Here is a 25013-nt window from a genome sequence, read left to right as displayed (position 1 = left end):
GAGAACCATTGCTCTAGACTCTAAAATGTGCCTGGAAGGAAGGAAGTTAAGTAAAGCCAAAGGGTCACAGTGCAAGAATGACTTGAGACATTTCAGGGGTTTCACTGACTCCTAAGCCCTGCAGCCATTCCTGTACTCCTGTTGATTTCCTACACCCCACTGGTACGTGGAAACCCCACACAAATACTTAATTCTCTTCAGCTTAGTTACTGTACTAGAAAGGTTAGAAGTTAAGTCAAACATTCTTGACTAGAAGGGGGATTTCAGCCAACAGTGCCCCTTTAATCCTCAGCACACTATTCTCACACTTCAACCTGATAGCGACTCCTCAGTGCACAGAGCTATGCTGAGGACAGTTAAGCCCTGTTAAATAAGGACCTGACGCAAGTATACTGTACATATTACTCGGCACTGATTTCACACACTGTACTCCAAGTCAGTCAATCAGAGGAAAGCATCACTGACCGAGAGACTGCTTTGAAAGATGGTCAGAATGCACGAATATGCTTATCAATGTGTGGCCTCCTGCTGGACACCCCAATGTAGCCTCAGGACAGCCGTGCAAGTGACCCTCTACCTCAGTTTCCCTCGAGTCCTTAAATAAACTCAGTACAGCCGGTGGAACACAAGCAGCTTTTTTGCAGTTTTAATTTACCACCAGAAGTCCCACTACCTATCATAAGTCAAGATACCCCCAGCACAGTCCAAATAGCACATTGGTCCCCACAGACCAACACCAACACACCCCAGCTCAGCTCATCTAGTTGGATTTCTCTCCAGCCTTGTTCCAGCTCCTGCCTAGAGAAATCAGCAGGTTCACCCATCCGTCCTTCAGCTTCCTCTGACCCTCCAGTCTGAGGCATCACCTTCTGCTGCTCTTCACCTTCAGCACTCACTGGCCTGGGGAAGCATGGAGGTGCCCCAACTCCGACTGCCTTTCACTTTCCTTAGCCTGATCCGGCTTCAGGGGTATCCCTCCCTGGCACTCAGCCAGCTCTGCTCTTTCTCCGAGCTCTCTTCATGCCTAAGCCTCTGGATTCTCTCCCATTCTAAACTGTTCAGGACCCTCAACTCTTGTTCATCACCCTGGCAGCCTCACCCTCATTACCCCAAACTAAAGCACACCTGGACTGGAACAGGACAGCTGAGCCCAACTCCATGTAAGGGCAGCACTACCCAGTTAAAATGCCCACAAAGCAGTCCCTGCTAGCTTGGAATGTTGCTGGGATGGCACAAGATTGTGCTCTGAATGCACAAAATATGCTCTTTACCACCTCAGTTTGTCATCTCAGAAGGGCTCACTAGCAGCATTTAAATAGACACAAGCAGCACAGCTAGCATCTGGTGCCTATTCCTAGTAGCTTTTGTTGCTTGAACAGCTACTTGTATCTAATGCAGTCATTGAACTGCTTTCTATTGCAGGTACTGCTCAGGAGCAGTGCGTAGGGATGCTTCCTGGACTTCAGAGCATTGATAGAGGAGTCAAAGTATTTCTGTGCTTAATAGTCTGTGCAGTACAAAAAAATAAAATCACATCATTCTCTGATCATCATCTTGCTTCACTGCCTCACCTCATGGCCACTACAATTGCAGCAAATGGGCCTTCAGAGTGCCAGAGAGAAGGCAGCTGCAGCTCATCTGAGAGCAGTCAGATTCCAAGCATCTTAAGATGGGTAGTCAAAAACAGAGGCACCCAAAATTAGAGTGTGTGCACCTACCATTTACAACTAACCACTGTAGAGACAGCTGCTGTTAAAAATAAATAAATAAATAAATCACATCCGGAACTGAACACACAGAAGAGCAAGTTAGTAGTCAGAATGACATGATTTTAAGGTTCAGTTGGTTTGTAAAATGCCAGAAATAGCAACAAATTGTTAGACACTAGCTCTGCTAAAAGAAATCTGTTCACCTACCCTTACCACAATGGACAGTAAGAGGGAAAATATTTTATTCCCCCCACCCCAAAAAAGCATTAGCATGCATGAACCAAATTACATTTGGCAAAGTTGCTGCTCATCACTGGAAAGTGGAGCTTAACAGACTCTACGTATTCATTTCCAGAGATTTGAAGTCTGGGAAACAATCTCTTTGATATTATCATATAACAGGGATTTCTGACACTGATCCAAGACTGAAAGTAACAAGTCCTGAAGCTGTACAATTTTTATTCCTCGGAGCATGAAACGTGCCAAGAAAGGATGGCAGTGGGAAACCCTAAAAAAAGTTACCCAACTAACATGACACATCCATTGTGGAGTCAGTGCTCTCAGCATGGCCCCCTCCAACATACAGAGAAGAATACAAAGTCAAACTTTGCCACATTCAGGGAGTGTTGCAGAATTCAGATCTTCACCCAGACAAGCATTTGCAAGCAGAAGAGCTCAGCACCACATTCCCAAGAGCCCAACTCAAGAGAAAGACTAAGGATTTCAGACTTCATTCTCACTTTGGACATACCACAGAGTTATGTGATAACACACAGCTCTTATGGCAATGAGCACAGACAAGAATTACCTTCTCAGGAAGAGGCTGAAAGCTAAGAGTTGGAGACGGGTCCTTGTTTTTAAAGGCCACACGTTACAGTCACTGCTATGATAACAAATATCTAAAAGCAACCCTGACTTAATACCAGGTGAAACACTATAATGGACATAATTGCTGTGTAACCACAGAGATTTGGACCAGGGAAGCAAAAACTAGAAAACAGACTTCCCTGGCAGCCCAAACTCTGAAAAAATCTTACAATATTTATGAAAGGAAGAGCAGTACAGAAGCAAGTACCTCAATGTTAGTTGCATTCAGTTTCTCCTCCATAACTTGCTTTAAGATGATGAGGGATGACTTGATTGCTTCTTTCAGTGTCATTGACTGTTAAATAAAACAAGCCACAAAAAGTTAGCTGCTCAGTTTCATTGTTTAGCTTCTCATGCACATTGCTCTAACCAGTCCTCTCAAAAAGAAAAGCACACCCTATTGAGAAGTCCTCCTCTCCGGCCTTCTCCAAATATCATGCCAAGCTATCATTGGCCACAAATCAAAATGTCACCAAATTGCGTATAGTAACATGGCAGCAGTGAGGGATGCCATTCGGGCAACATAGTAATTAAGTTGCTGGGTGTACTGTTTTCCTTTTTGTCTGTGTAGAATACTGCAACCTTCCTCTTCCTGTCTATTACAGTGCTATTGTTTTACAAAACAAGTCAAACCTCCCTCACAAAAAACCCCACAACAAATGAGACCATGTCAAGTCTAAATTCAGATGACATGGTTTATTCTTTACAAATCCATGCTGGCTGTTCCCTATCACCTTGCCACCTTCCAAGTGTTTACAGATAATTTCCTTAATTACTTGCTCCATTATCTTCCCTGGCACAGAAGTTAAACTAACTGGTCTGTAATTTCCACAGTTGTTCTTATTTCTCTTTTTATAAATGGGCACTAGATTTGCCCTTTTCCAGTCCTCTGGAATCTCTCCTGTCTCCCATGATTTTCCAAAGATGATAGCTATCAGCTCAGATACCTCCGCTATCAGCTCCTTGATGCATTTCATCAGGCCCTGGTTAGTTAGATTGGACACCAGCAAGAGTTGGTGGCCACACTGAGACCACCAAAATATCTGTTGAAAGCACCCTGCTCTATTATGCTCATTGCAACGGACTCAGCTCAGTGAGCAGGCAGGACCTTTTGCTCCTCCCTAGCCCAAAGACACCCCTTTGGCAGCTCCTCTTTTATAGACTGACACAAACAAGTTACATCTCTCTGGCACGATTAGTTATCACCCTTTAATTTGTACTTGTTGTTTCACCTGAAACACCTCTAGCATGGTATCTTCCTAATGTGATCTGTAGGATCATCATCTTTGCAAAGTGCGTTTATCCCATAACTTGCGTATCGGGGAGTTCTGGTACCAACCTCCCAGAACGTGTTCTTAGGAGTGCTTGTAATTCTGCAGTGCTAGGTCTGTTCATGTTCTGGACAGTGAATCTGCCAGCAGGCAGCTGTTTTGTAACAGGGCCTGACTTCTGCTAACTTTGCTTTATAGCAGCAGGTCTGACATTAGAAGTAACTACTGTATAGGCTGTCTTTCCACTACTGATCCATCTGCCTTCTGAATGCCAACATCAATAAGCCACCTAAGGTCTTAGTTCCATTGGCTCCTCCACAAACTATTTATGTTTGTTAGGCTGTTTAAGCTTTTAAAGAGGAACAAATCCCATCAGAACATTCAGCCAGTCCATCTGCATGATCAATTATATTCTTCATTATGGTATTTGGCCTTGTATAATGGAGCACCCAGACAGATTCACTGGTGGGAGAAAGAAGTCCTTCCTTAAGTCACCTCCTGCATTTGATATATTCGTCATCTCTCAGTGTTGTCCCATGAAGTAACTAGCTCTGATTTACAAGCAGGGACAGAGACTAGGGATGTAGAATCATGCTGAATTAGTTAAACTTAACATTTAACTGGTTAATTGATTAAATAGTGACTGGCTAGAAGGCAGCTCCAGCCCAGCTGTCTCCTGGGAAGGGGGGGCGTGTTTGTTACCAGCCAACGGGTGATGCTTATGAGGTAACAGTTAAGAGTGATGCATACCAGGTAATTAGTTAACCAGTTACCTGTTAACAACCCTAGATGAGACAAGGCCAATTATCTTTATCACTTACACTTTTTAGTTTCATTCTTTATACTACAAGGCTGTGACGACCGTCATAGCTGCATAAAATGGTGACTTCTTGGTGCTATGGGACCTACCTATGTATTTCTAATGTGCCAGATGCAAAGACAGTTGTCTATAAAGGACCATACTCTGTAAATAGTTTCAGGGATTGTTACCTAATGGAAATTCCACCATAATTACCACTATGGTAGAAAAAGTTTCCCAACCAAGAAAAAAAATCCTAAGGAAAACTAAGGCAGCACAGTCTAATCACAGGACTGAGCATCAAGAATTCCTGAGGACCAATCTTGCTTTAACACATTTTCCTCTGTGACCATGAAAAAGTCCTTTGGCCCTGGTGCCTAGTTTTCTTTCCCATGAAGCAAGGGGTCATACCTATTTTCCAGGGCATTGCAAACATCAGCTAGCTAGCTATTCAGAAGGTATAATTATTGACTCATTCCATTACCTTGTGATAAACCTCTTGCAAGGAGCTCTGCGCACCTTCCGAGGCAGACCCAATTGCTTTGGCATCGCACTGCACAAATGTCCCAGAAGGGTCCATGTGAAACCTGCCAGGAATCCAGATAAACACGTCTTAAGCCACTGCATTGTGAATCTCCTATGGTAACCCCTTGTAATCATGGAATGTTCCCCGCAGAGCCCAATTTACAGCTAGAAGCTAAGGACTCATCAGCTAACATTCAGAGTGGCAGCTTGTCTGATGTCCTGAGACAGCGGCTCAGAGTACATGCCATGTGGCTAATGCCATCATTAACCTGCATGGCAGATTTGAGGGGCTGCTGAGACAAGACACACCTGCAGCACATAACTCCTGCTGGCATTTGGAGGGTGAAACAAAATTCAGACCAAGAATCCAAATAGGCTGAAGGGTCACGAAATGCCCCAAAGCAAATGCAAAATCCAACAGACAACCAGGGCAGCCCAAGTAGAATCAGAGTTGCACACTTTGTCACCGTCACTTGCAACACTAGTGGCAGCATTTCACATCAACAGCATTTTATTGTTCTGTCAAGGACTTAGGCCATGGCTACTCACAGACAGACCTTCAGCTTGAGATTCTTCTGAGCTGTTCCTCCTACTGTGTTCATGGAGCTCTCACCCCCAATACCAATCCAGGAAGGTCTGGTTTTGGAACCACACTGAGTTTCTGGTTACAAGTGTTCCCACTGCCCCACTAAGGAACGGTATTACGGGCTCCAGATATCATGTTACCAGTAGTTCCGCGAGTCCTCTGGGGAAGGGTAAGAAAGATCTCCCCTTCTCACTTTATTCTCAGCTTTTTGTAAAATTAGACTTAAAATTAGGATTTACTGCAAACTTACTGCAAGCATCGCATTCTGTTCAACACTCAACAGGCAATCACTGCACTTGGTGCATCCCAGGCACATACTGAGATAAGCCCAAGATGTTGATTTTTATGCAATTCTCTATTTCTTGTCTAATAAAAATATCTTGTGATGCTCTAGATAGTTTTATTATCCTGCAGGGCAGATTTGAGGGGCTGCTGAGACAAGACACACGTCCATGTTGCTCAGAAGTCACATCCCAAGATAAAAGGTGTGTGATGGTTAAATGGTCCTCCCAGAAGAAGGGTAACTTCAGTGTTGGGTTTGGGATGGGAAGACCCAGAAATGCCCAGAAGCACCTGCTGAGACAAGACACACCCGCCTCTCCCCAAGAAGAGCATGAACTAGTGAGAGCTGAACTTACAGTTGAGGTCCTTTTTCATCGACTCCTCCAAAAAGCAGTGCTACACCAAAGGGACGAGACTGTAACAAAACCACAGGAGAGTTGACACAGGAACTGTTGAGGCAGAGCAAATCCAATGATTTTACACTCAGAAAGTGTCCCATGCCAGCACCTACTCACCATAGCACCAGGATCAGCATCCTCCTCTCCAAATTGCAGGGCTAGGTTGGATACGGCCTGTGTCACACTCTCTACAGTCATGATTTCATTGTACGTAAACCAGTGATTCTAGGAGAAGACAACACAAGGGCATGACCTACTCACCCCTTTCCAAAAGCCAGTTCTTGCGCATGATCCTCAACAGGACATGCACAAGTCAATGTTCTGAAGGAATAAAAGGATCAAAAATAATGGGCCTGCCAGGTAGCTTAGGGACAGTGCTCTGCAGTGCTAGGTGGCAGCCTCTAGTTCTATTCTCTGACCTGGCACTGACTTGGAGCAGCCCAAGGGAGTACATTCAGTCACAAGGTGGAGCTAAGGCTAGGAACGCTTCATGCTGCTCAGAAGCAACATCCCAAGATAAAAGATGTGTGACTGTTACATGGTCCTCCCAGAAGGAGGGTAACTTCAGGGTTGGGTTTTGGAGGGAAAATCCAGAAATACCACCAATTCACAAGAGCATCTTTCAGAATTAGTGAATTGGTCCCTTTGTTATTTTGCCGCTCCTTTACAGAAGCCCAACACTAATAGAGTGGTGCAATATCAATCAGGGCACTCTGCTGAAAGGAGAGAAGGGTTTCATATTACTCCAAAAGAAGGGAGGGACAGTACTGATGTGCCTTTATCCAGCTGTGAGTTCCCTTAGAAAAGCAGCGAAATAGACCAGTGTGAGCGAGTGTCAGTTCTGCCAAACATGTGAAATTTCAGCTGCTGGGCTTGGCTCCAAGTTTTTCCTCCCAATCAGCATTGTCTACTCAGATCGGCAAAGGACCATCCAACAGGCCATAAAAATAACCTATTCTCAGAATCAGGTCATTGGTTTGTGGAGGGGGAATGACAACACTAAGAGGCACCGAAAGAAGTTTTACCTGCGTCTCCACTCTTGCTTTATCAATTAAAGTCTTTGCATCAGCTATTAATCCGCTCATGGCACAGCCTGAAACGAAGGGGAGAAAGTGTGACATATTTATTGCCTTTGTCCTAGGGACATAAGTACCCCTTCACCTACAGGGCCAAATGTAGCTGCTGTAACAGCACTGAGTAGCACTATACAATAGTTTAAGTCAGATAGCAAAGAACACTGGATGCAAATGGAATTGCAGGTGAGGTTTTGCTAGTCAGCCAGCTGGCTAAAGCGATGCCTTATCAAGGCTGATGCCTACCTTTCTAGGACACAAAGCTGCCATGCACTCAGTACTGCCATGAACTGAGAAAGGAACTGTGTTTGGGACCTTGGAAAAAAATCCAAGACACTAGACACTACTAGAAAGATAATACAGTCATTCTCCCATGAGGAAAGGGCTTCTCTATTAACTGGCAGTGGCACAGTAAGAGGTCAGAGACAGCAATCAGGCTCCACAGAGCCACTCACCAGCTTCCCGAACATGGGTGGCATAATGTAGTGAGAATTAATTAGTGGCAGGATAGCACAAGGCATCCAGAATTCAGACTGGAGACCTACTATACACAAAGGTTTGGGGTGGGAGGACGTGTGGCACTATTAGTATCAGAAGAGTCCCCCTTTCTACCTAACAGTATTTGATATGCACACAGGATGCCAAAGTTGCACATTTGTAGCTGGCTGAAATAATTGGCTATAAATAAATAGATCTGTTCAACTTGCAATACCACATAGCTGTTGGTAGCTAATGTGGCAGGATACTAAGAAAGCAGAGGAGAAAGGCTAGATTCCTAGGGAACACCGGTCTCTTCAGAGGCAGCAGAGTCCACACCAATTCTCATCACTTACAAGAGGAGTGCTTTGGAGAACTTTAAGCTGACATATTTGGCAATTAAGCCTTTCTTGGGCCCCCTGCAGCTGCAGTAAGCTGTCTTGAACATGGAGAAACAAGCTAACATTAGTGATCCAATCAGTAAGCTCCCAGCATTTGCTGGCCTGGGATCAAACCTTTACATTGCAATAATTCCCTGCCTTCCCAGATCTAAATTTGGGGGATGAGCTTTCATTAGGAGGTCAAATAGGAGGAGCATATTTCAGCTGCTGCTTCCTGCTCCTGCAACTATGTCCTCCTGGCCTAGAGCCTGGAAAACCAGTAGCCACACCCAGTATTTGCTGGGTGGGAATGAACATGAAACAAAAAATGAGGAGTAACATTAGTTCGGACTAAGGGCTTTAGTCCGAACTAACGTGTCCCGGCGCGCACTTCCTGGTTCGAATCAGCTGTGATTCGAACTAGCGCGCCGGCGAGATCATGTTAATGGAGCGCGGGATATTTAAATCCCCGCTTCATTAACTAGTTCGATTGTCTCCATTTGCATCCCTAGTTCGAACTAGGGATGCAGTGTAGACATACCCTTTGAGAGGCTTTCATTATATGCCAAGCGCTGGAAGGATGCCACAGACCTTACCACAAAATGGAACAAACCTGCATTACTCTTACCTATATGAGAATCTATTTCTACGATTTTCTCAATACTGGCAGGTTCCATAAGTGAGGAGGTGATTCTCTTCTCCACTGCCAGGCAAACGCCTTCAGATGTCTGAATCCCAATGGCTGTGGAGCCAAGCTAAGAACACACACAAGGTTACCACCATCACATGATCTGCAACAGCACTAGAGAATCTCCACAAAATAAGGATGTTCATCTTGACCTACATCATACTCCTATCCCCCCAGAAAAACACCATTGATGTACTACAATATCAGTAACAGAAACAGGTTCTACATACACTAATGCAGGGTTCTCAACCTATGGACCGGGACCCGAGAGTGGCTTGCAACCCCATTTTAATAGCATCAACAAGGCTGACAAACTGTGGGGCCCAGCTGAAGCCTGAGGGCTTCAACCAGCAGGGTTCAAGCTTCAGCATCAGCCCTAAGACGGCAATCAGGTTATAGGCCCCTCTGCCTGGGGCAGGGTTCAAGCATTGATCTCCACAGCCAGAGCAACAGAGCTCCAGTGGGCAAAGGTGTTAGTCCCCCGCTTTGGGTTATGTAGTAATTTCAGTCATCAAAATGAGGACATCAGGCAATGAAGTTTGAGAACCACTGCACTAATGTACCTTCATAACAAAGACAGGATAATGCACAGCAAGAGCTAAACTAAGAGGTCCTAATTTGATCTGGGAACCGAAGGAAATAAGGCTGCTCAGGATGTGCAATTTGAAAGTTCATTGAAACCCAGAAACCATCAATTACTAATTAATGTCTTCCCTGAGCTATATCGTAATCTCAGATTTTTTTTTAAAAAGTCTCACGGATTAAAAAGTGCCTTGTGAATATTCTTTTGCAGAACAAAAATTTAAATCAGGTACACTGGTTTCCATAGAGGCTTTAAAACAGGATGTATCTAATATTTGCAGATTAATTTTATTGGTTTAGTCGCTTCTATTCTTTCCTTTAACGCCTTTGCTTTGAAATCCCTTCCCATCTGCAGAATCTACATAGGAGTCTTCAAGTGCACAAGTGAAACAGTGGTACTTTGAACTAACACCAAATATCACTTTTCATGCCTTAACTACTACATCCTCAGCTCCCTTCTGAGATAGTCAAGAGGCAGGGAAAAGGGCACAGTGAAGTGACTGATAACGGCCACGCCTGGCAACAGAGCTAGGATTAGAAGTACTTGGCTATCAATTGCTTGCTCATAACTAAGGGCTTACCTATATATTTGTATATTAGTAAACTTTGTTGGCAAGATTGTACTTGTATAACTTTCAGTAAATTTCCCCTTAGAGAGAAACCCTAAATCATGTCACTGTCAAATGCTCACAAGAGTTCCCTAATTCTGGAAGCTGCATCATATCCATCTATCTGTATGTTTCTCAATAACAAAGGATCCAGGTGGTTATTAAGTATGTATCTTGTCTGAACCACATTCAAATCTTTGGCAAAGAAATGTTGCCTGGTGTTATTCCAGATTTATAACTCCCAACAAGCAAAACTGACACTCTACCGTAATTATGAAACATTACTATTGGTTGATATACTACAAAGATTGTATTACCAATTGCCCCAATATCTTTTCCTGTAAACTGAAGGATCCTGCCATTGTCTCAATACATGGAATAACGTACCCAACATCTTAAAAGTCAATATTTGAGCTGCACAAATGTAATTAATTTTTAGACGTATTGATGGTATTGACAAAGACAAGCAAGTTTATCCTATGGATTAAAGCAGAAATTATATTTATTTGCTGAGCAATATGAATGTATCAACCCACTGACTGCTAGGTTGCATTTAAGAGTTCTTGCTTCCAAAAACCTGATGAAACTGAATAGCTACATCATCCCTGCTCCTTGTGACCAAAAATGTTTTAGTAAGCAATAGTAACAGAGAAGATATTCAGTTACATAAATCCTTAATGTAAATCATTAAATAGAGGATCTCTAAGAACCTATAAAAAATGTTTTTCCTCAATTACACTTATGCAAACTCTCTGCAACAAATTTGGGGAGAGATTGTTGGCTTTGTTATGTATTGTAAAAATACATACATCTGGTGCATGTGCAATGAGATAACTGCACTATTTGCAATAGAAAGAACACAATCATTCCCAAATATTATGAACAGGCACTCCCAAACATCAGGCTTCTTTGGCAATTAGCCAAGAAAGTAAAGGTCACCTAGTTAACCTTAAATAGAGTAGACTCTGGTAGAGCCATATTCTGGTAATCTCTGAAAGGTGCAGTATGTGGAAACTACACGTCCCAGAATGCAGTGCTCCATTAGCCCAAGAAGTTTTGAGGCGTATAGCAAAAATTTTTAATTTAAGCTATAGGGCAGAACCTAAGGATCTAGAATGTAATTACAGCCTCTCCCCGACTTACGAACCGGTTACGGACCAAGCAATTGGTCGTAACTTGGACCCCACAGAGTTATACTGACCGCACTGTTCGTAAGCGCGGATCACGTTCGTAACTCGGGGACCGACATTTAAGACAGCTTTGGTTGTAAATGCGAACGGTTGTAAATCAACTGTTTGCAACTCGGGGACCAGCTGTACTCAAATTAGAGTTTGGTTTATATATTGGTGCTAACACCAAGTCTCAAAAATGCCATGGGATCTTTAACAGTCTTGGGTGGTCAGACCTCCCAGTTCTAAAGCTTTTGCTGATTGTGTAGTTTGGGGAAGAGTTTGGAGAAGAGTTCTTTCCCCTTCCCCGACTCCAGGCTGTGGTGTTCCTAAGTGTTAACTGACATTCATTCATTCACTGAATCGATTATACACTGGATTTGCTTATTAGCAACATCTTGGTTCCCAGTAAAAATTGTTAATGTCCAGAAGGTGCCAATAAGGCAGCAGCTGGTTTGTGAGGCTGCAGGCAGGGAGCAAACACTGGGACATGCAGAACTCGAGCCCCCAGTGCCAGGACAGGATGCAGCTTTGTGGGCCTCAGCATCTGCACTCTAGGAAGCCCCAGCATCTGGGCTGAAATCTCCCTCCCTACCAGTGCCTCCCAACCCAGTGTCAAGACTCAGACAGAGGCTCCTCTCTGAGCTTCTTTGCCCACTATGGATGAGGGCAGCAGATCTTGGTCACAGATATGTGTTTGTGGCTGCAGCCAGGAAAGGAAGCAGTGGGACATGTCGAGCCCAGGCACTGATGCCAGGGCAACACACTATGCTGCCTCAAGCACTTTCTTTCCTGGTGGTTGTCACGCAAACCTGCCTGGGGTCTTTCCTCCAGAAAAAGTTAATAAGCAGTATGCCTGCTGCCAGTATCTGAAGCCCATTAACGGCAGTGGAAGGGGACTGACTCAACTGCAAAATAGCATGAAGATTGCTATTAACCGGCATCACTGAATAGCTCCACCATGTGTGTTTAAAAAGGGAACAATAAATAACAATAGGGTACTAGTTCAATCCTCAACAACTGAAGAGTTCATTTCAGTAGTTGAGACAACTGGACTTTTCTTAAGAGTCCTCCCATCCTTAGTGACTCAACCCAAAAAAATTAGAAGCACTTTGGCTACAGACTGCAATGTATCAACAATGGCTGAGGTTTGCAATACCTTGATAGCCTCGATGGCATATTCCACCTGGAACAACCGCCCCTCTGGAGAAAAGGTATTCACACCCCTGCAATGAAGAAAACAAAATCAAAGCTAGAGAAAAGGCTAAAAACTTAAAGGGCAAATATAATAGAAAATAGTTCCTGGTTCAGCTCCATAGCAGGACCATAGTACCAAGTCAAGGAATCAGGTAATGCAGAGGGAGTGTATTTCAGTCAGTTGCTGGATATGTTTATAGATGTATACTCCTCATCCAGCAGCATGCCACCTGTATATTCAGAAAGTTAACACTAACATGGTAGATGCTGACTAGAGGGATATAATTCCATGAGTTTTAAAAAGAGGAAGGAGCGAAAAACAGCAGAGATTGGACAAAACAGCAGAAAATGCTCTAGGACTCCAGTGGGACCAATTACATATCTGGGGAGAAATGCTTCAAAAGATCTTCTATATGCTAGAGATGTTAAAATACATGTATTTGTGGAAACATGTAAACAGCTGAACATTTTAGTGGTTACATATTTCCTACCGCGAGGGGAGAGGGGGGGAGCTGGCCTCCGCCCCGCTGCCTCTGAATCCGCAGGAGCCAGTACATGCAGGGAGCCGGCTTGAAAGTCAAAGGGGGTCCTGCCTGAACCCCCCAAACACAAAGTTGCTTCTGATACAGAGGCAGCAGGGAGGGAAGGGAGGAAGCAGCTCCACACAAGCTAGTGCTCACGGGGAGCCAGTTTTTAAGCCTGCTTCCAACAAGCACTCAATCCCATCCTCCCCACACTGCTTCTGTGGGAGGCACGGGGAGGTTTCTTAACATGTGACTCCTGTCTCGCCCTGGACAACAGTATCATTTTAAATTTAACTGTAGGAAACTTGGTACAGCATAGTGCCCCAGCTGACTGATACCCAGGGCACAGCCTGCCACTAACATGTACCAGGAACTCATCCTATGCCACTGTCCACAAAAACTCCGGCAATCCACCCCTGAATTGCCACAACAAAACTCTGGATTATACCCTAACATGGAAAAGAATCTACCCTGAGCAGCAAATCTGCAATGGGCTCCATATGGAGTCTGATACACCTGTGTCCTAGGGAGCTCTGTGGGCAGATCACTGCGCATGCTCAAAGCCCCAGTGACTTCAGTGGGGATCTGCAGGCACAGAAGTCTGCCCACACAAGTCTCCTCACAGGATCAGGACCTTATGCTTCTGAATTATATAAACATAAGTAAACCATATAAAAGGTAAAATTATTAGCAGCAACTCAGTCATTTATCAGAGTTAGTTTCTCAACAATAACCCTCAAATCAACATAAAAAATGGTCTAATCAATTTCTATATTCTTGTGTTGGTTTTGGACTTGCTTACTCTACTGTACCATATTAACAGATATTGCTACACTTTTGGGATGCAACTGCAAGTTTGTATTTGGATTTGTATGAGGAACAATTAGCCATGTTTTTATTAAAAAGTTATTAGCTGAACAATTCCAAATACATTTAGTGTGTGAGGGTGCATATGCAAATTCACATTTGTCACATGCCCACAAATAGCTTAGCTCATGATTACATAGTGACCCAAACTTTCAGGGAGAGTAGTTTTTATTTACTTGCTTTGATGGCAGTTTTAAACTATGCAAGACATAGCATTGCGATCAACTAAAAATGAAACCGAAAGCTTGAAAACCTCCTCACTCTGATAGGTCTGAAGTTGCAAGTCACATAGTAGCATGGCTTTGTAATGTGAGTAGGCCCCATCTACCGGGGTCAGGGAAACTGAACACTTTGCTAATAACCATTGTATTTAAAGCAGATTGAGCCATGGTTAGACAGGGCTCAAATATTTAAGAACAGCAATTTAAACTACAATACAAAGGCACAGCAGGTTGAATTAGGGACAAAGGTTCCAACTACTCTATAACTACCTTCTTGTAAGGAAGAATACGGCCGCCTGTACTTGTAGTGTGCACAGAGTCAAAATGGCTTTGCTAACTTGGACTCTACCCGATAACAGTTGCTTCACATCTGACTTTTAGCCATACCACAGCACTTTTGTTTATTATTGAAAGACTTTGAGGAGAGTTTGGTGTCATGAGCAAAAAAGGAGGATACTGCAGCAAGATGACTCAATGGTGCTCCTTTGATCATGGCATTCATTTTCCTATTTCAGACACATTACATTTGGGGGGGGGGGCAGCCCCCAGAACATCCACAATGAGGATGTGGTTGTAAATCAAAAGTGAACATAAGAACAGCCGTGCTGGGTCAGACCAAAGGTCCATCTAGCCCAGTATCCTGTCTGCCGACAGTGGCCAACACCAAGTGCCCCAGAGAGGGTGGACCGAAGACAATGATCAAGCGATTTGTCTCCAGCCATCCCTCCCCAGCCTCTGACAAACAGAGGCCAAGGACACCATTTTATCCCCTGAAGCCCAGAGCAACTTAATCTTTCTAAAATGATGCCCTGGAGACTATTTCCTCATTAAGGAGCCCCCAGTTCAAGGCCAGGAAATTGGCAAAGGGAATCTTTCACCCCCCACTGATACCACCTAAGGCCCAAGCCCTGCCCAGGGACAGGAGGCTCAGGCTCTGGGGGGCAGGGGTGTTCGTGGCAGTAGCCCCGCCTCAAACACAGCACTGGGGGGGCAGGGATGCTCGGGGGGGCAGCCCCACCCCAGACATAGGGGTGCAGGTGCTGGGGGGGCAGGGGCAGTTGGGGCAGAGGAATTAAGCCCCACCTCAGACACCGGGGTTCGGGTGCTGGGGGCGGGGCAGGGGCATTCGAGGGGGGATCAGGCTCCTCCCCAGGAACACGGGCGCTGGGGGGGCGGGGCTGCACCACAGGGGCACAGGCGCTGGGGGGGCCAGGGGCGCTGGGGGGGCGGGGCTGCCCCCCTGGGAGGGGGCGCGGGCGCTGGGGGGGCGGGGCTGCACCCCGGGGGGGGCGCTGGGGGGGCGGGGCTGCACCCCGGGGGGGGCGCTGGGGGGGCGGGGCTGCACCCCGGGCAGAAGGCCGCGCGCAGGCCGAGGCTGAGGGGCCCGGCCCAGGCCCATGACGAGGCAGATCCCGGCCCGGCGCGGCGCGGGCCCAGCCCCGCTCACCTGTCGTACTCGGAGCGCGTGAGGAACATGGCGCCGGGCGCGGGGCTGGAGGCCGGTGCGAGCGGGGCCGGGGAGCGAGTCCGGAGCCGAGTCCCACGCCAGGCCCGACACCCTGCAGCGAGCCGCCCTGTCAGCACCGGCTCCGCACTGCGCCTGCGCGGCCCCGACGCCGCCTCTACGCAATTGGTGGCGCGCCCTCAGACGTCACCGCGCCCTCGCCAATCGCCGTCCGAGGCGGGATTCCGTCTCTGCGCTGTGCGATTGGTCACGAGCTACCTCGCCACGCTTCGATTGGCTGGTGGTTGCCGGGGCTAAGCAATAGGGGGGGTCCCGCCTCTTCCCAGCCCTGGGGAGGGGGAGGAACCGAGATGGTAATGAGGGGGCGGGGCAACTGGGCCCAGCTAGGAGAAGGAGGAGAGGCAGGACCAGGGGGGATGCACCCAGCTGGGGGAGGGGGCGGGGACTAGGCCCCTCTGGGTGGGGGAGGGCTGGAGGAAGGGCAGGGCTGGACCCAGCAGGCAGGGGCAGGGGCTGATGAGCCCGGCAGGTCATGGGCCACGTGTCTCTGTTGCTCCTGCCCCCACATGGGCACCAGGTCCAGAGAAAGCGAAGCTGCCAGTCCAGCGCAGTCGTAAACTTTCCCCGCACTACTAGCTACATCCAATTCACTGGGCACCACTAGGGATTCGTGCCAAGTCTCACAGCGGCTGGGAGTTTTGCGAAAGCCCCACCTGCGGAGAGCAGATTGCATGACAATCTCCGCTTTCATTTTAAAAAGAGTCTTCTTCCCACCCTCTTTGTTTCAGCTAAAATCTTGAAATCACCCTGTGACTGCAGCCTAGCAGCTCTAAACGCAGAAGGCAACCAACAAACACAATTTTGTTGTGTCTGTTTTTGAGTCAAGATGTTTGAGAGCTTGAAATTGTGGTGCACTTGCAATATTACCAGTCACCAGCATCTATGAAAACACTGCTGTAGCTACCCCACTGTACAGATGGTGGAACCAGTATGTCCGCAGCTGGTGAAGTGTTAGGCTATAAAGCTGCAGTTTCAGTTAGAACACAAGATCAGTTTTGTGTGTACAGATCAGCCTGCACAGTGTCACAACAGAAGAGGGTGAGTACAGCAGTAGGCAATGGGGGTACGTCTAGACTACATGGCTCCGTTGACGGAGCCACATAGAGTTGTTTATTTGGCAAAGGGAAATGAAGCCACGATTTAAATAATTGCAGCTTCATTTAAATTTAAATGACTGCCACACTCTGCCGATCAACTGTTTGTCCGCAGATCAGGGCAGTCTGGACGCTCCCCTGTCAACCTTAAAGCCCTTTGTCGACCTCCCTGGTAAACCTCATCCCACGAGGCATAAGGGGGAGGTCGACAAACGGCTTTCAGGTTGGTGCGGGAGCGTCCAGACTGCCCCGACCTGCTGACAAACAGCTGATCATCAGCTGGTCGGCAGAGCGCGGCAGCCATTTAAATTTAAATGAAGCCACGATTATTTAAATCACGGCTTCATTTCCCTTTGCCAAATACACAAATCTACATGGCTCCGTCGATGGAGCCATGTAGTCTAGACGTACCCTCACTGCCTACTGCTGTACTCACCCTCTTCTGTTGTGACACTGTGCAGGCTGATATGTACACACAAAACTGATCTCGTGTTCTAACTCAAACTGGATTCCAGGCTATGCAGCTTTATAGCCTAACACTTCACCAGCAGCGGACATACTGGTTCCACCATCTTCACTCCTCCCACTGTGCACTTATCCCCTGCATCTGCAAAGCTTGAATTGCTTTAAACCCTGTGTGGATCTTGGGCTGCTTCAAACCAGTCAAGAGAGAGATGTTCACTACAATTTAGCCCAAAGAGTCATCATTAAAATAGGAGGACAGGTGGCCATTACCGACATCTGTGATGCTATACAGAATAAATAATGATTCACAAAGTCAGAATTACCAGCACTGATTTCTCTGTGAATCTCAGGCTCTCTGAAATACTCAGTACACATAGGTTTAATGGTTTAGAACAGGGGTGGGGAATCTTTTTTGGGTTGGGGCCGCTGACCCACAGAAAAAAAAAATCAATCAGGGCTATACACAAGTGAAAAGAAAAAAATCCTCACTGAGACACTCCCCACATTCTCCTTGCACATAAGAATATAGGGGGCCCAGCCTAGTATGTTTTGTGTGCTCCAGTCCTGTGGTGGGCTGTGGGGTGGCTGGAGTGCCAACACGGGCTCCCCAGTGCTGGGAGGGATCCTGAGCCTCGCATGCTGGATCCAGGCAAACCGGGGGTCTAAACCCCTGGTCTAGAGACTGATTGAATACTGAAACCCACTTCTGAATAATCTTCTCCTGGGTAAACTTAAAAAACAACAAATAGTCTGGTAGCACTTTAAAAACTAACAAAACATGTCGATGGTGTCATGAGCTTTCACTGGTCATCTGAAGAAGTGGGCTGTGCCCACGAAAGCTCACGATACCATCGACATGTATTGTTAGTTTTTAAAGTGCTACCAGACCATTGGTTGTTTTTTTTATTAAGTTTATCCTGTACAGACTAACTCAGCTACCCCCTGAAGCTTCTGCTGAATGTACATACAAATCCCTGGACTTTACATCTACAAGATGTTATCTTATGGTACAGCCCTATCAAATTTACAATCTATTTTGGTAGGAATAAATGGTAAGTTTTCCAAGAGGAGAGAGGTAACTAGTGGGGTCCCCCAAGGGTCTGTCCTGGGACCAATCCTATTCAACTTATTTATAAATGATCTAGAGAAAGGGGTAAATAGTGGGGTGGCAAAATTTGCAGATGATACCAAATTGCTCAAGATAGTTAAGACCAAAGCAGACCAAACTAAGTGACTGGGCAACAAAATGGCAACTGAAATTTAATGTTGATAAACAGGGCTCGCCGAACTGCGGCGAGCTCCGCTCGCCAGCCGCACTGTCCGGCGATCTGCGTATGCACAGATCGCCCGAACCTGGCTCTTCCGGGCGAGTAGATTGCATTATTTGTCAAGGCCTGTTGATAAATGTAAAGCAACCTGTGTGTGGGGGTCATGGCTACCTTCCTGGGGGGGTCGCAGTGCTTGGATCTGGCCGGCTGCTTTTCCTGGTGTCCTATGTACATGCAGTGGGGGTAGGAGGAGAGCAGCCCGACAATTAAAGGAACTGCTTCCTTTTTTTTTTTGCTCAACCAAATTCAGCAGTTCCCCTAGGGGTAGCGAATGAAAAAAGGTTGTGCCCTACTGATGTAACATAATGCACTTTGGAAAACATAATCCCAAATATATATACAATAGGATGGGGACTAATTTGGTTACAACTACTCAAAAGAGAGTTCTTGGAGTCAATGTGGATAGTTGGCTGAAAATATCCACTCAGTGAGCAGCGGCAGTGAAAAAAGCAAACAGAATGTTAGGAATCATTAAAAAAGGGATAGAGAATAAGACAGAGAATATATTATTGCCTCTATATAAAACCACTGTACGCCCACATCTTGAATACTGAGTACAGATGTGGTCACCTCATCTCAAAAAATATATATTGACATTGGAAAAGGTTCAGAAAAGGGCAACAAAAATGATGAGGGGTTTGGAATGGTCCCATATGAAGAGAGATTAAAAAGACTTGGACTTTTCAGCTTGGAAAAGAGGAGACTAAGGGGGGGGGGGGGATAGGATAGAGGTCTATAAAATCATGACTGGTATGGGAAAAGTGAATAAGGAAAAGTTATTTACTTATTCCCACAATATAAGAACTAGGGGTCACCAAATTAAATGAATAGGCAGCAGGTTTAAAACAAACAAAAGGAAGTTTTTCTTCACTCCGTACACAGTTAACCTGTGGAACTCCTTGCCAGAGGATGCGGTGAAGGCTAGGACTTGAACAGAGTTCAAAAAAGAGCTAGATAGATTCATGGAGGTTCGGTCCGTCAATGGCTATTAGCAAGGGTAGGTAGGACTGGTGTCCCTAGCTTCTGTTTCTCTGGAAGTGGAAGACAGGGGAGGGATCACGTGAGGATTACCTGTTGTGATCCCTCCCTCTGAGGTACCTGGCATTGGCCACTGTCGGCAGACAGGACACTGGGCTAGATGGACCTTTGGTCTGACCCACTATGGCCATTCTTATATTACTTCTGCACTGCTGCATTCAGAGTAGGGATGTGAAGTATGACCCTTATCTGGTGATGCTTTCTCGTTACGGTTACCTGACATGGGCAGGGGAGTGCGCCAGCCTGGCCAGAGCAGTCCTTGCCTATGATGGGCTCAGGCAGGCTATTTCCTCCCAGCCACCCCTGTTTAAGCAGTTAACTGGATAAATATAACATTTATCTGGTTAACTGATTAAACAGGATTTTACATCCCTAATTCAGAGCCTGGTGGCCAGAGGGAAGCTGCTAGCCAGGCACCCAGCTCTGAAGGCCACACCACTGCTAACAGTAGCACAGAAATGAGGGTCCTGCCTCAACTCTAAGGCTGTGTCTAGACTGGCCAGTTTTTCCGGAAAATCAGCCGCTTTTCTGGAAAAACTTGCCAGCTGTCTACACTGGCTGCTTGAATTTCCGCAAAAGCACTGACAATCTCATGTAAGATTGTCAGTGTTTTTGCGGAAATACTATGCTGCTCCCGTTCGGGCAAAAGTCCTTTTGCGCAAAACTTTTGCGCAAAAGGGCCAGTGTAGACAGCACAGATTTGTTTTCCACAAAAAAGCCCCGATCGCGAAAATGGCGATCGGGGCTTTTTTGCGGAAAAGCATGTCTAGATTGGCACGGATGCTTTACTGCAAAAAGTGCTTTTGAGGAAATGCATCCATGCCAATCTAGACGCGCTTTTCCGAAAATGCTTTTAATGGAAAACTTTTCTGTTAAAAGCATTTCCGGAAAATCATGCCAGTCTAGACGTAGCCTAAGTGTTCCCCTGTTCCTAATCCACTGTACCTTTATAAATAAAACAGCACACGCATAGAGTGGTGCACAGTGCTGGTGCAGACACATGAAACTCCTTAGCAGAAAGGGCGAGCAAATGTTTTTTCCATCATCACAGTCACAGCTAATTATCATTTTTAAATGTATCCAGTTATAATATTCTAATTCTATGCAAAACACCGAGGGGCAGATTCAATGAAGCTGGCATAGGAAGAGCACATGATAACTTTCCTCTCACCCCAGCCCTGGCAGGAATTTAGCCACTGGGTTAATTCTACCCATTACTGCAGCTTTGAATCCAACCGGGGCTCCAAAAGATATTTGCTTGCAGAGGCTAGTTCTGTGCATTCCTGACATGACATGACATAACATGCTATGGGGAGGTTATCACTTTTGGAGGGGATAGAGCCAGCCTTATTGATAACTGCTTAAGGCCTCTGGTTGGAATTCCTGAGAGCTGGGCCTAGAGCTGCGGGATCCTACCATGCTGGGTCATACCAAAGTCTGTGTACTGTACTTTTGGGGCCAGATTCGACTCGGATTTGTGCTGGATTTGGGAACACAAATGCAGGCATAGGTTCTCCTGGATCAGTGGCAGATCCACCAGGGAGGAGATTACCATGGCAGAAAATGGCCCCAACCTCCCTTCCACCATTACAACTCAAAGCGTGGGCAGTGGTAGTGGGGAAGGAGATGTGCAAGGAAAGCACAGAAATAGCCTCTGCAAGCAAAGATCCTTTGGATCCCCTGGCTGGAATCAAAACTGCAGTGTTGGGTAGGATTAACCCAGTGGCTAAATTCCTGCCAGGGCTGGGGTAAAAGGAGTGGATCAGTACAGAAAGTTGCCGTTTGCCCCTTTCTATGCCTGCTTCATTGAATTTGCCCCTTGGTGTTTTGCTTGTAATTAGAATCATAGAATCACAGAATCATAGAATAATAGGACTGGAAGGGACCTCAAGAGGTCATCGAGTCCAGTCCCCCGCCCTCAAGGCAGGACCAAGCTCCATCTACACCATCCCTGACAGATGTCTATCTAACCTGTTCTTAAATATCTCCAGAGAGGGAGATTCCACCACCTCCCTTGGCAATTTATTCCAATATTTGACCACCCTGACAGTTAGGAATTGTTTCCTAATGTCCAATCTAAACCTCCCCTGCTGCACTTTAAGCCCATTACTCCTTGTCCTGTCCTCAGAAACCAAGAGGAACAAATTTTCTCCTTCCTCCTTGTGACACCCTTTTAGATATTTGAAAACCGCTATCATGTCCCCCCTTAATCTTCTTTTTTCCAAACTAAACAAGCCCAGTTCATGAAGCCTGGCTTCATAGGTCATGTTCTCTAAACCTTTAATCATTCTTGTTGCTATAATTGACATTTAAATATATTCAATCATTATAATTGAATATATTTAAATATTATAATTAGCTGTGACTGTGATGATGGAAAAACCGTTTGTTCACCGTTTCTACTTGTGCTGTTTTATTTATAAAGCTACAGTGGATTAGGAACAAGAGAACACTTGGACTTGAGGCAGGATGATTCCTTGGAACGGAAATCCACCTGCTGATGTTTATCTGAAGCTTCTTTGCCTTCCTAAAGTACTGTAGTTATTTTGTTATGTCTCAACATCTCAACAAAGGAGAAATGGAAATCCAACCAGCCGGGTTTTATCTCAGCAGAGATTTAGCACTTCCAAATCCAGGGGAATATCTCCTGCATGCCAGGACCATCTGCCTGCATCTGCAAATGCCAGGCAATGCAACGATCACACAGACATGTTAGAGATGGAAGAGCCTTCCTAAGATGATTGTGCCTCAATCCCCGACCCTTAGCCAATGCAAGGCTACTTTTCCCCTACAGTATATTCTACAATATACAGATGTGTTGTATTCTGCAAACATAATTGGGTGAATTTGAAGCAGCCAGCCACTCTAGATACAGAGCTTGAGTGAGATAATAAATAGTATAGAGGGCAGGGTATAGAGACAGAGGTTGAAAATGGAGACAGACTTTATAGCTTGCCGTAAATCGGTGGCTATCCAGCTCTCCACATCTGTCATACTGGGCACTGCAACCACGTGACTATTTCAGCCGTGTTAGAACTCAAACCTTTCTGCTCCAAAAGCAAAAGCCCTCTAACATGGCAGATAAGGGATGAACAATTCCAGTTTTCAGAGCTGAGCAACGCTGATCGTGTCCAGCAGAAGGCAATGATTAGACAGTTCCCATTAGGTTTCAGTGTAATTGACTAAGCAAGACATCAGTAGAGAAAACTGGCCAATGTGAGTTAAAGTCAAGGCTAACATTGTGCCTACACTTACATTAGGCTGCTGTTTTGCCAGAAGAAGAGAAAAATGACAATCTTGCTGGCCTCCTTGTTGGGCGAGATTCTGAAAGCAAATCGAAATGCTGCTGTTTAAAAGGGAATCTTTCATGCTCAGGCTGAGGTCACTTCACAGCAGTGCAGCCATCGGGGGCCAGCTTCCAGCAAAGCCAGTCTCCTGAAAACTGGCCTGACAGAAGTTGTCTGATTGACTGAGCCACCTGACAGGCTGCAGGAGTCAAGCAGCCTGATACTCAAGCTCAGCAGCAGTGACACTCTAGTGACCGCTCCCTGTGCTCCTTCCTCCAGCTGTTCTTGGGCCTGTCGCTTTCTGCAGTCCTGCTGCTGCCCTGGCACCCCACTCCAGCCTAGCTTCTGGCTCCTGGGTCTGACCCTCAGCTGTTGCTCCCAACTGTGGCTCCAGCTAACCTTTCAGCTTTGGCTCCGCTCTCTGACTTTTACCTATGCCTTCACGCTATGGCTTTGGCTTACTGGATCCTTGCTCTGGCCTTTGACTTCACTGCAGCACCCCATCCTAGCTGTTACTCCAACCATGAGATTAACTCGCCTACAGCGCAGTCACTGAGAGTTTGAGCAGTCCAGAAAATTGAAAAAGGGCAGGCAAGGAGCCCGACTACCCGTTAGATGGATTCTGTAAGTGCAGCCACCCCCCTGCAAGATACCATGAGAAACCTGCAGCTCCCATTGGCCCAGGTACGGTCCTGCAGGAACAAACTGTGGTCCTGCAGGCTGAGGCCGTCCCCACTGTGTTTGCTGCCTCCAATTCTAGGAAACCCTGGATTTCAGTGCTGGCTATGTTTGGTGGGGAGAGTGACAAATTGAATAGAAGACCCTGGTGTACTGATCCCCTGGTGCACTAACACCCACCTTCCTGCTCTCTGGAGCTCCCCACCCCTCTGTCCTGCTGGGCTAGATCCTTTGGTCTCCCCCAGCCAAAGCACAGAGTTGGGGTTACCGCCCCGCTGTAGAGCAGCACAGCCACTGAACCAGTTCTGCTCTGGGAGGGCTCAGGAAACCAACACCCAAAGGGAACCAAAACTCCAAAGAAATCCATCTTACTCTGTGTAAAAGTTTTACGCAGTGAAAGCTCATAAAGTCTGCCTACTTTATCAATGAAAGAGAGAGATGCACAATGGTTGCTTCCTCCTCCTGGGACAGTTATTTACAATGAGCTTGATAATAAACAAAAGTGGTTTTATTAAGTATAAAAGTAGGATTTAAATGATTGCAAATTAAAACAATGAGATCAAAGTAAGTAACCAAATTAAAATGAACAAAATGCTTAGTTAGTTCTAATCCACTAAGAAACTTGTGACATACAAAATCTTACCCTAAACCAGGGCTACTCAGCTTTGGAAGCCACAGTGATACTCACAGCACAACTTAAGTGTGGTTGCATATACATGCAAACATATATGCAAAGAGATGCAAATAGCTTCTTTCACACCGGCGGCATGAATACAAAGATTAAGGCAAGACTATACAACACACAGGCTCCATTTAAATCAGTTCTGCTGATATTAACATAATGCCGTATTTACCTGATTTCTACTCATATGCCAGCACTTTTAATGAGCAATGACAGTCCAGGAATTTAACTACTAAACCGCATCTCAACAGAAGACCATTCTACTGACTGCTTTTTTGTTTTGGATCCCACCAGTGGGCTGTGCACTGACCCACGTAAATCCAAACCACTCTGCAGGCCGCAAACAAATGGGCCGTGGGCCACATGTTAAGTAGCCCTGCCCTAAGCAGTTGTTTTTATCTCAGATAAACAGCTTCAAGTTACTCAGACTTGGGTCAGTTGCTTCTTCAAAGTTCTTTGTATCATCTTAGGGGGGGCCAGGCAGTTTCAAAGGTCAGCTGAAAACAAAGACTCCCCTGTGCTTAAATAGACTTTCCCCAGGGCAGAAACCGTGTCAACCGATCCGCGTCTTAGGAGAAGGTACTGCAAGAAGTGAGACATGATGGCGCTGCCATTTAAGGAACATGGCGGTGCTTTGCTTTCATAGCCCACAGCTTATGCTTGTTACAAAACATCTTTTTCGCAAAGAAATTT

General features: G+C 45.9%; 1 protein-coding gene across 3 annotated transcripts in view; it reads right to left on the bottom strand.

Annotated features, from left to right (window-relative positions):
* PSMA5 (proteasome 20S subunit alpha 5) overlaps positions 1-15842 on the bottom strand; it is a 64776-nt gene extending 48934 nt beyond the window's left edge. The window contains exons 1-8 of one of the 3 annotated variants that reach the window (XM_075910389.1): positions 15671-15842; positions 12574-12640; positions 8996-9122; positions 7463-7530; positions 6555-6662; positions 6396-6454; positions 5131-5233; positions 2785-2871 (exon numbers count right to left, since the gene is read on the bottom strand). In XM_075910389.1, coding sequence (XP_075766504.1) covers positions 2785-2871; positions 5131-5233; positions 6396-6454; positions 6555-6662; positions 7463-7530; positions 8996-9122; positions 12574-12640; positions 15671-15699 — 648 coding nt within the window. In that variant the 5' untranslated portion in view covers positions 15700-15842. The remainder of the gene's footprint in view (positions 1-2784; positions 2872-5130; positions 5234-6395; positions 6455-6554; positions 6663-7462; positions 7531-8995; positions 9123-12573; positions 12641-15670) is intronic. The other 2 variants (XM_075910390.1, XM_075910393.1) reach the window with 2 other exon arrangements.
* Between the last annotated feature and the right edge of the window lie 9171 nt (positions 15843-25013).

This window comes from Pelodiscus sinensis, chromosome 27 (genome assembly GCF_049634645.1).
Source record: "Pelodiscus sinensis isolate JC-2024 chromosome 27, ASM4963464v1, whole genome shotgun sequence".
Lineage (NCBI taxonomy): Eukaryota > Metazoa > Chordata > Testudines > Trionychidae > Pelodiscus > Pelodiscus sinensis.
The sequence above is the reverse complement of the archived record's forward strand: the minus strand, read 5'-3'. Positions and strand labels throughout refer to the sequence as shown.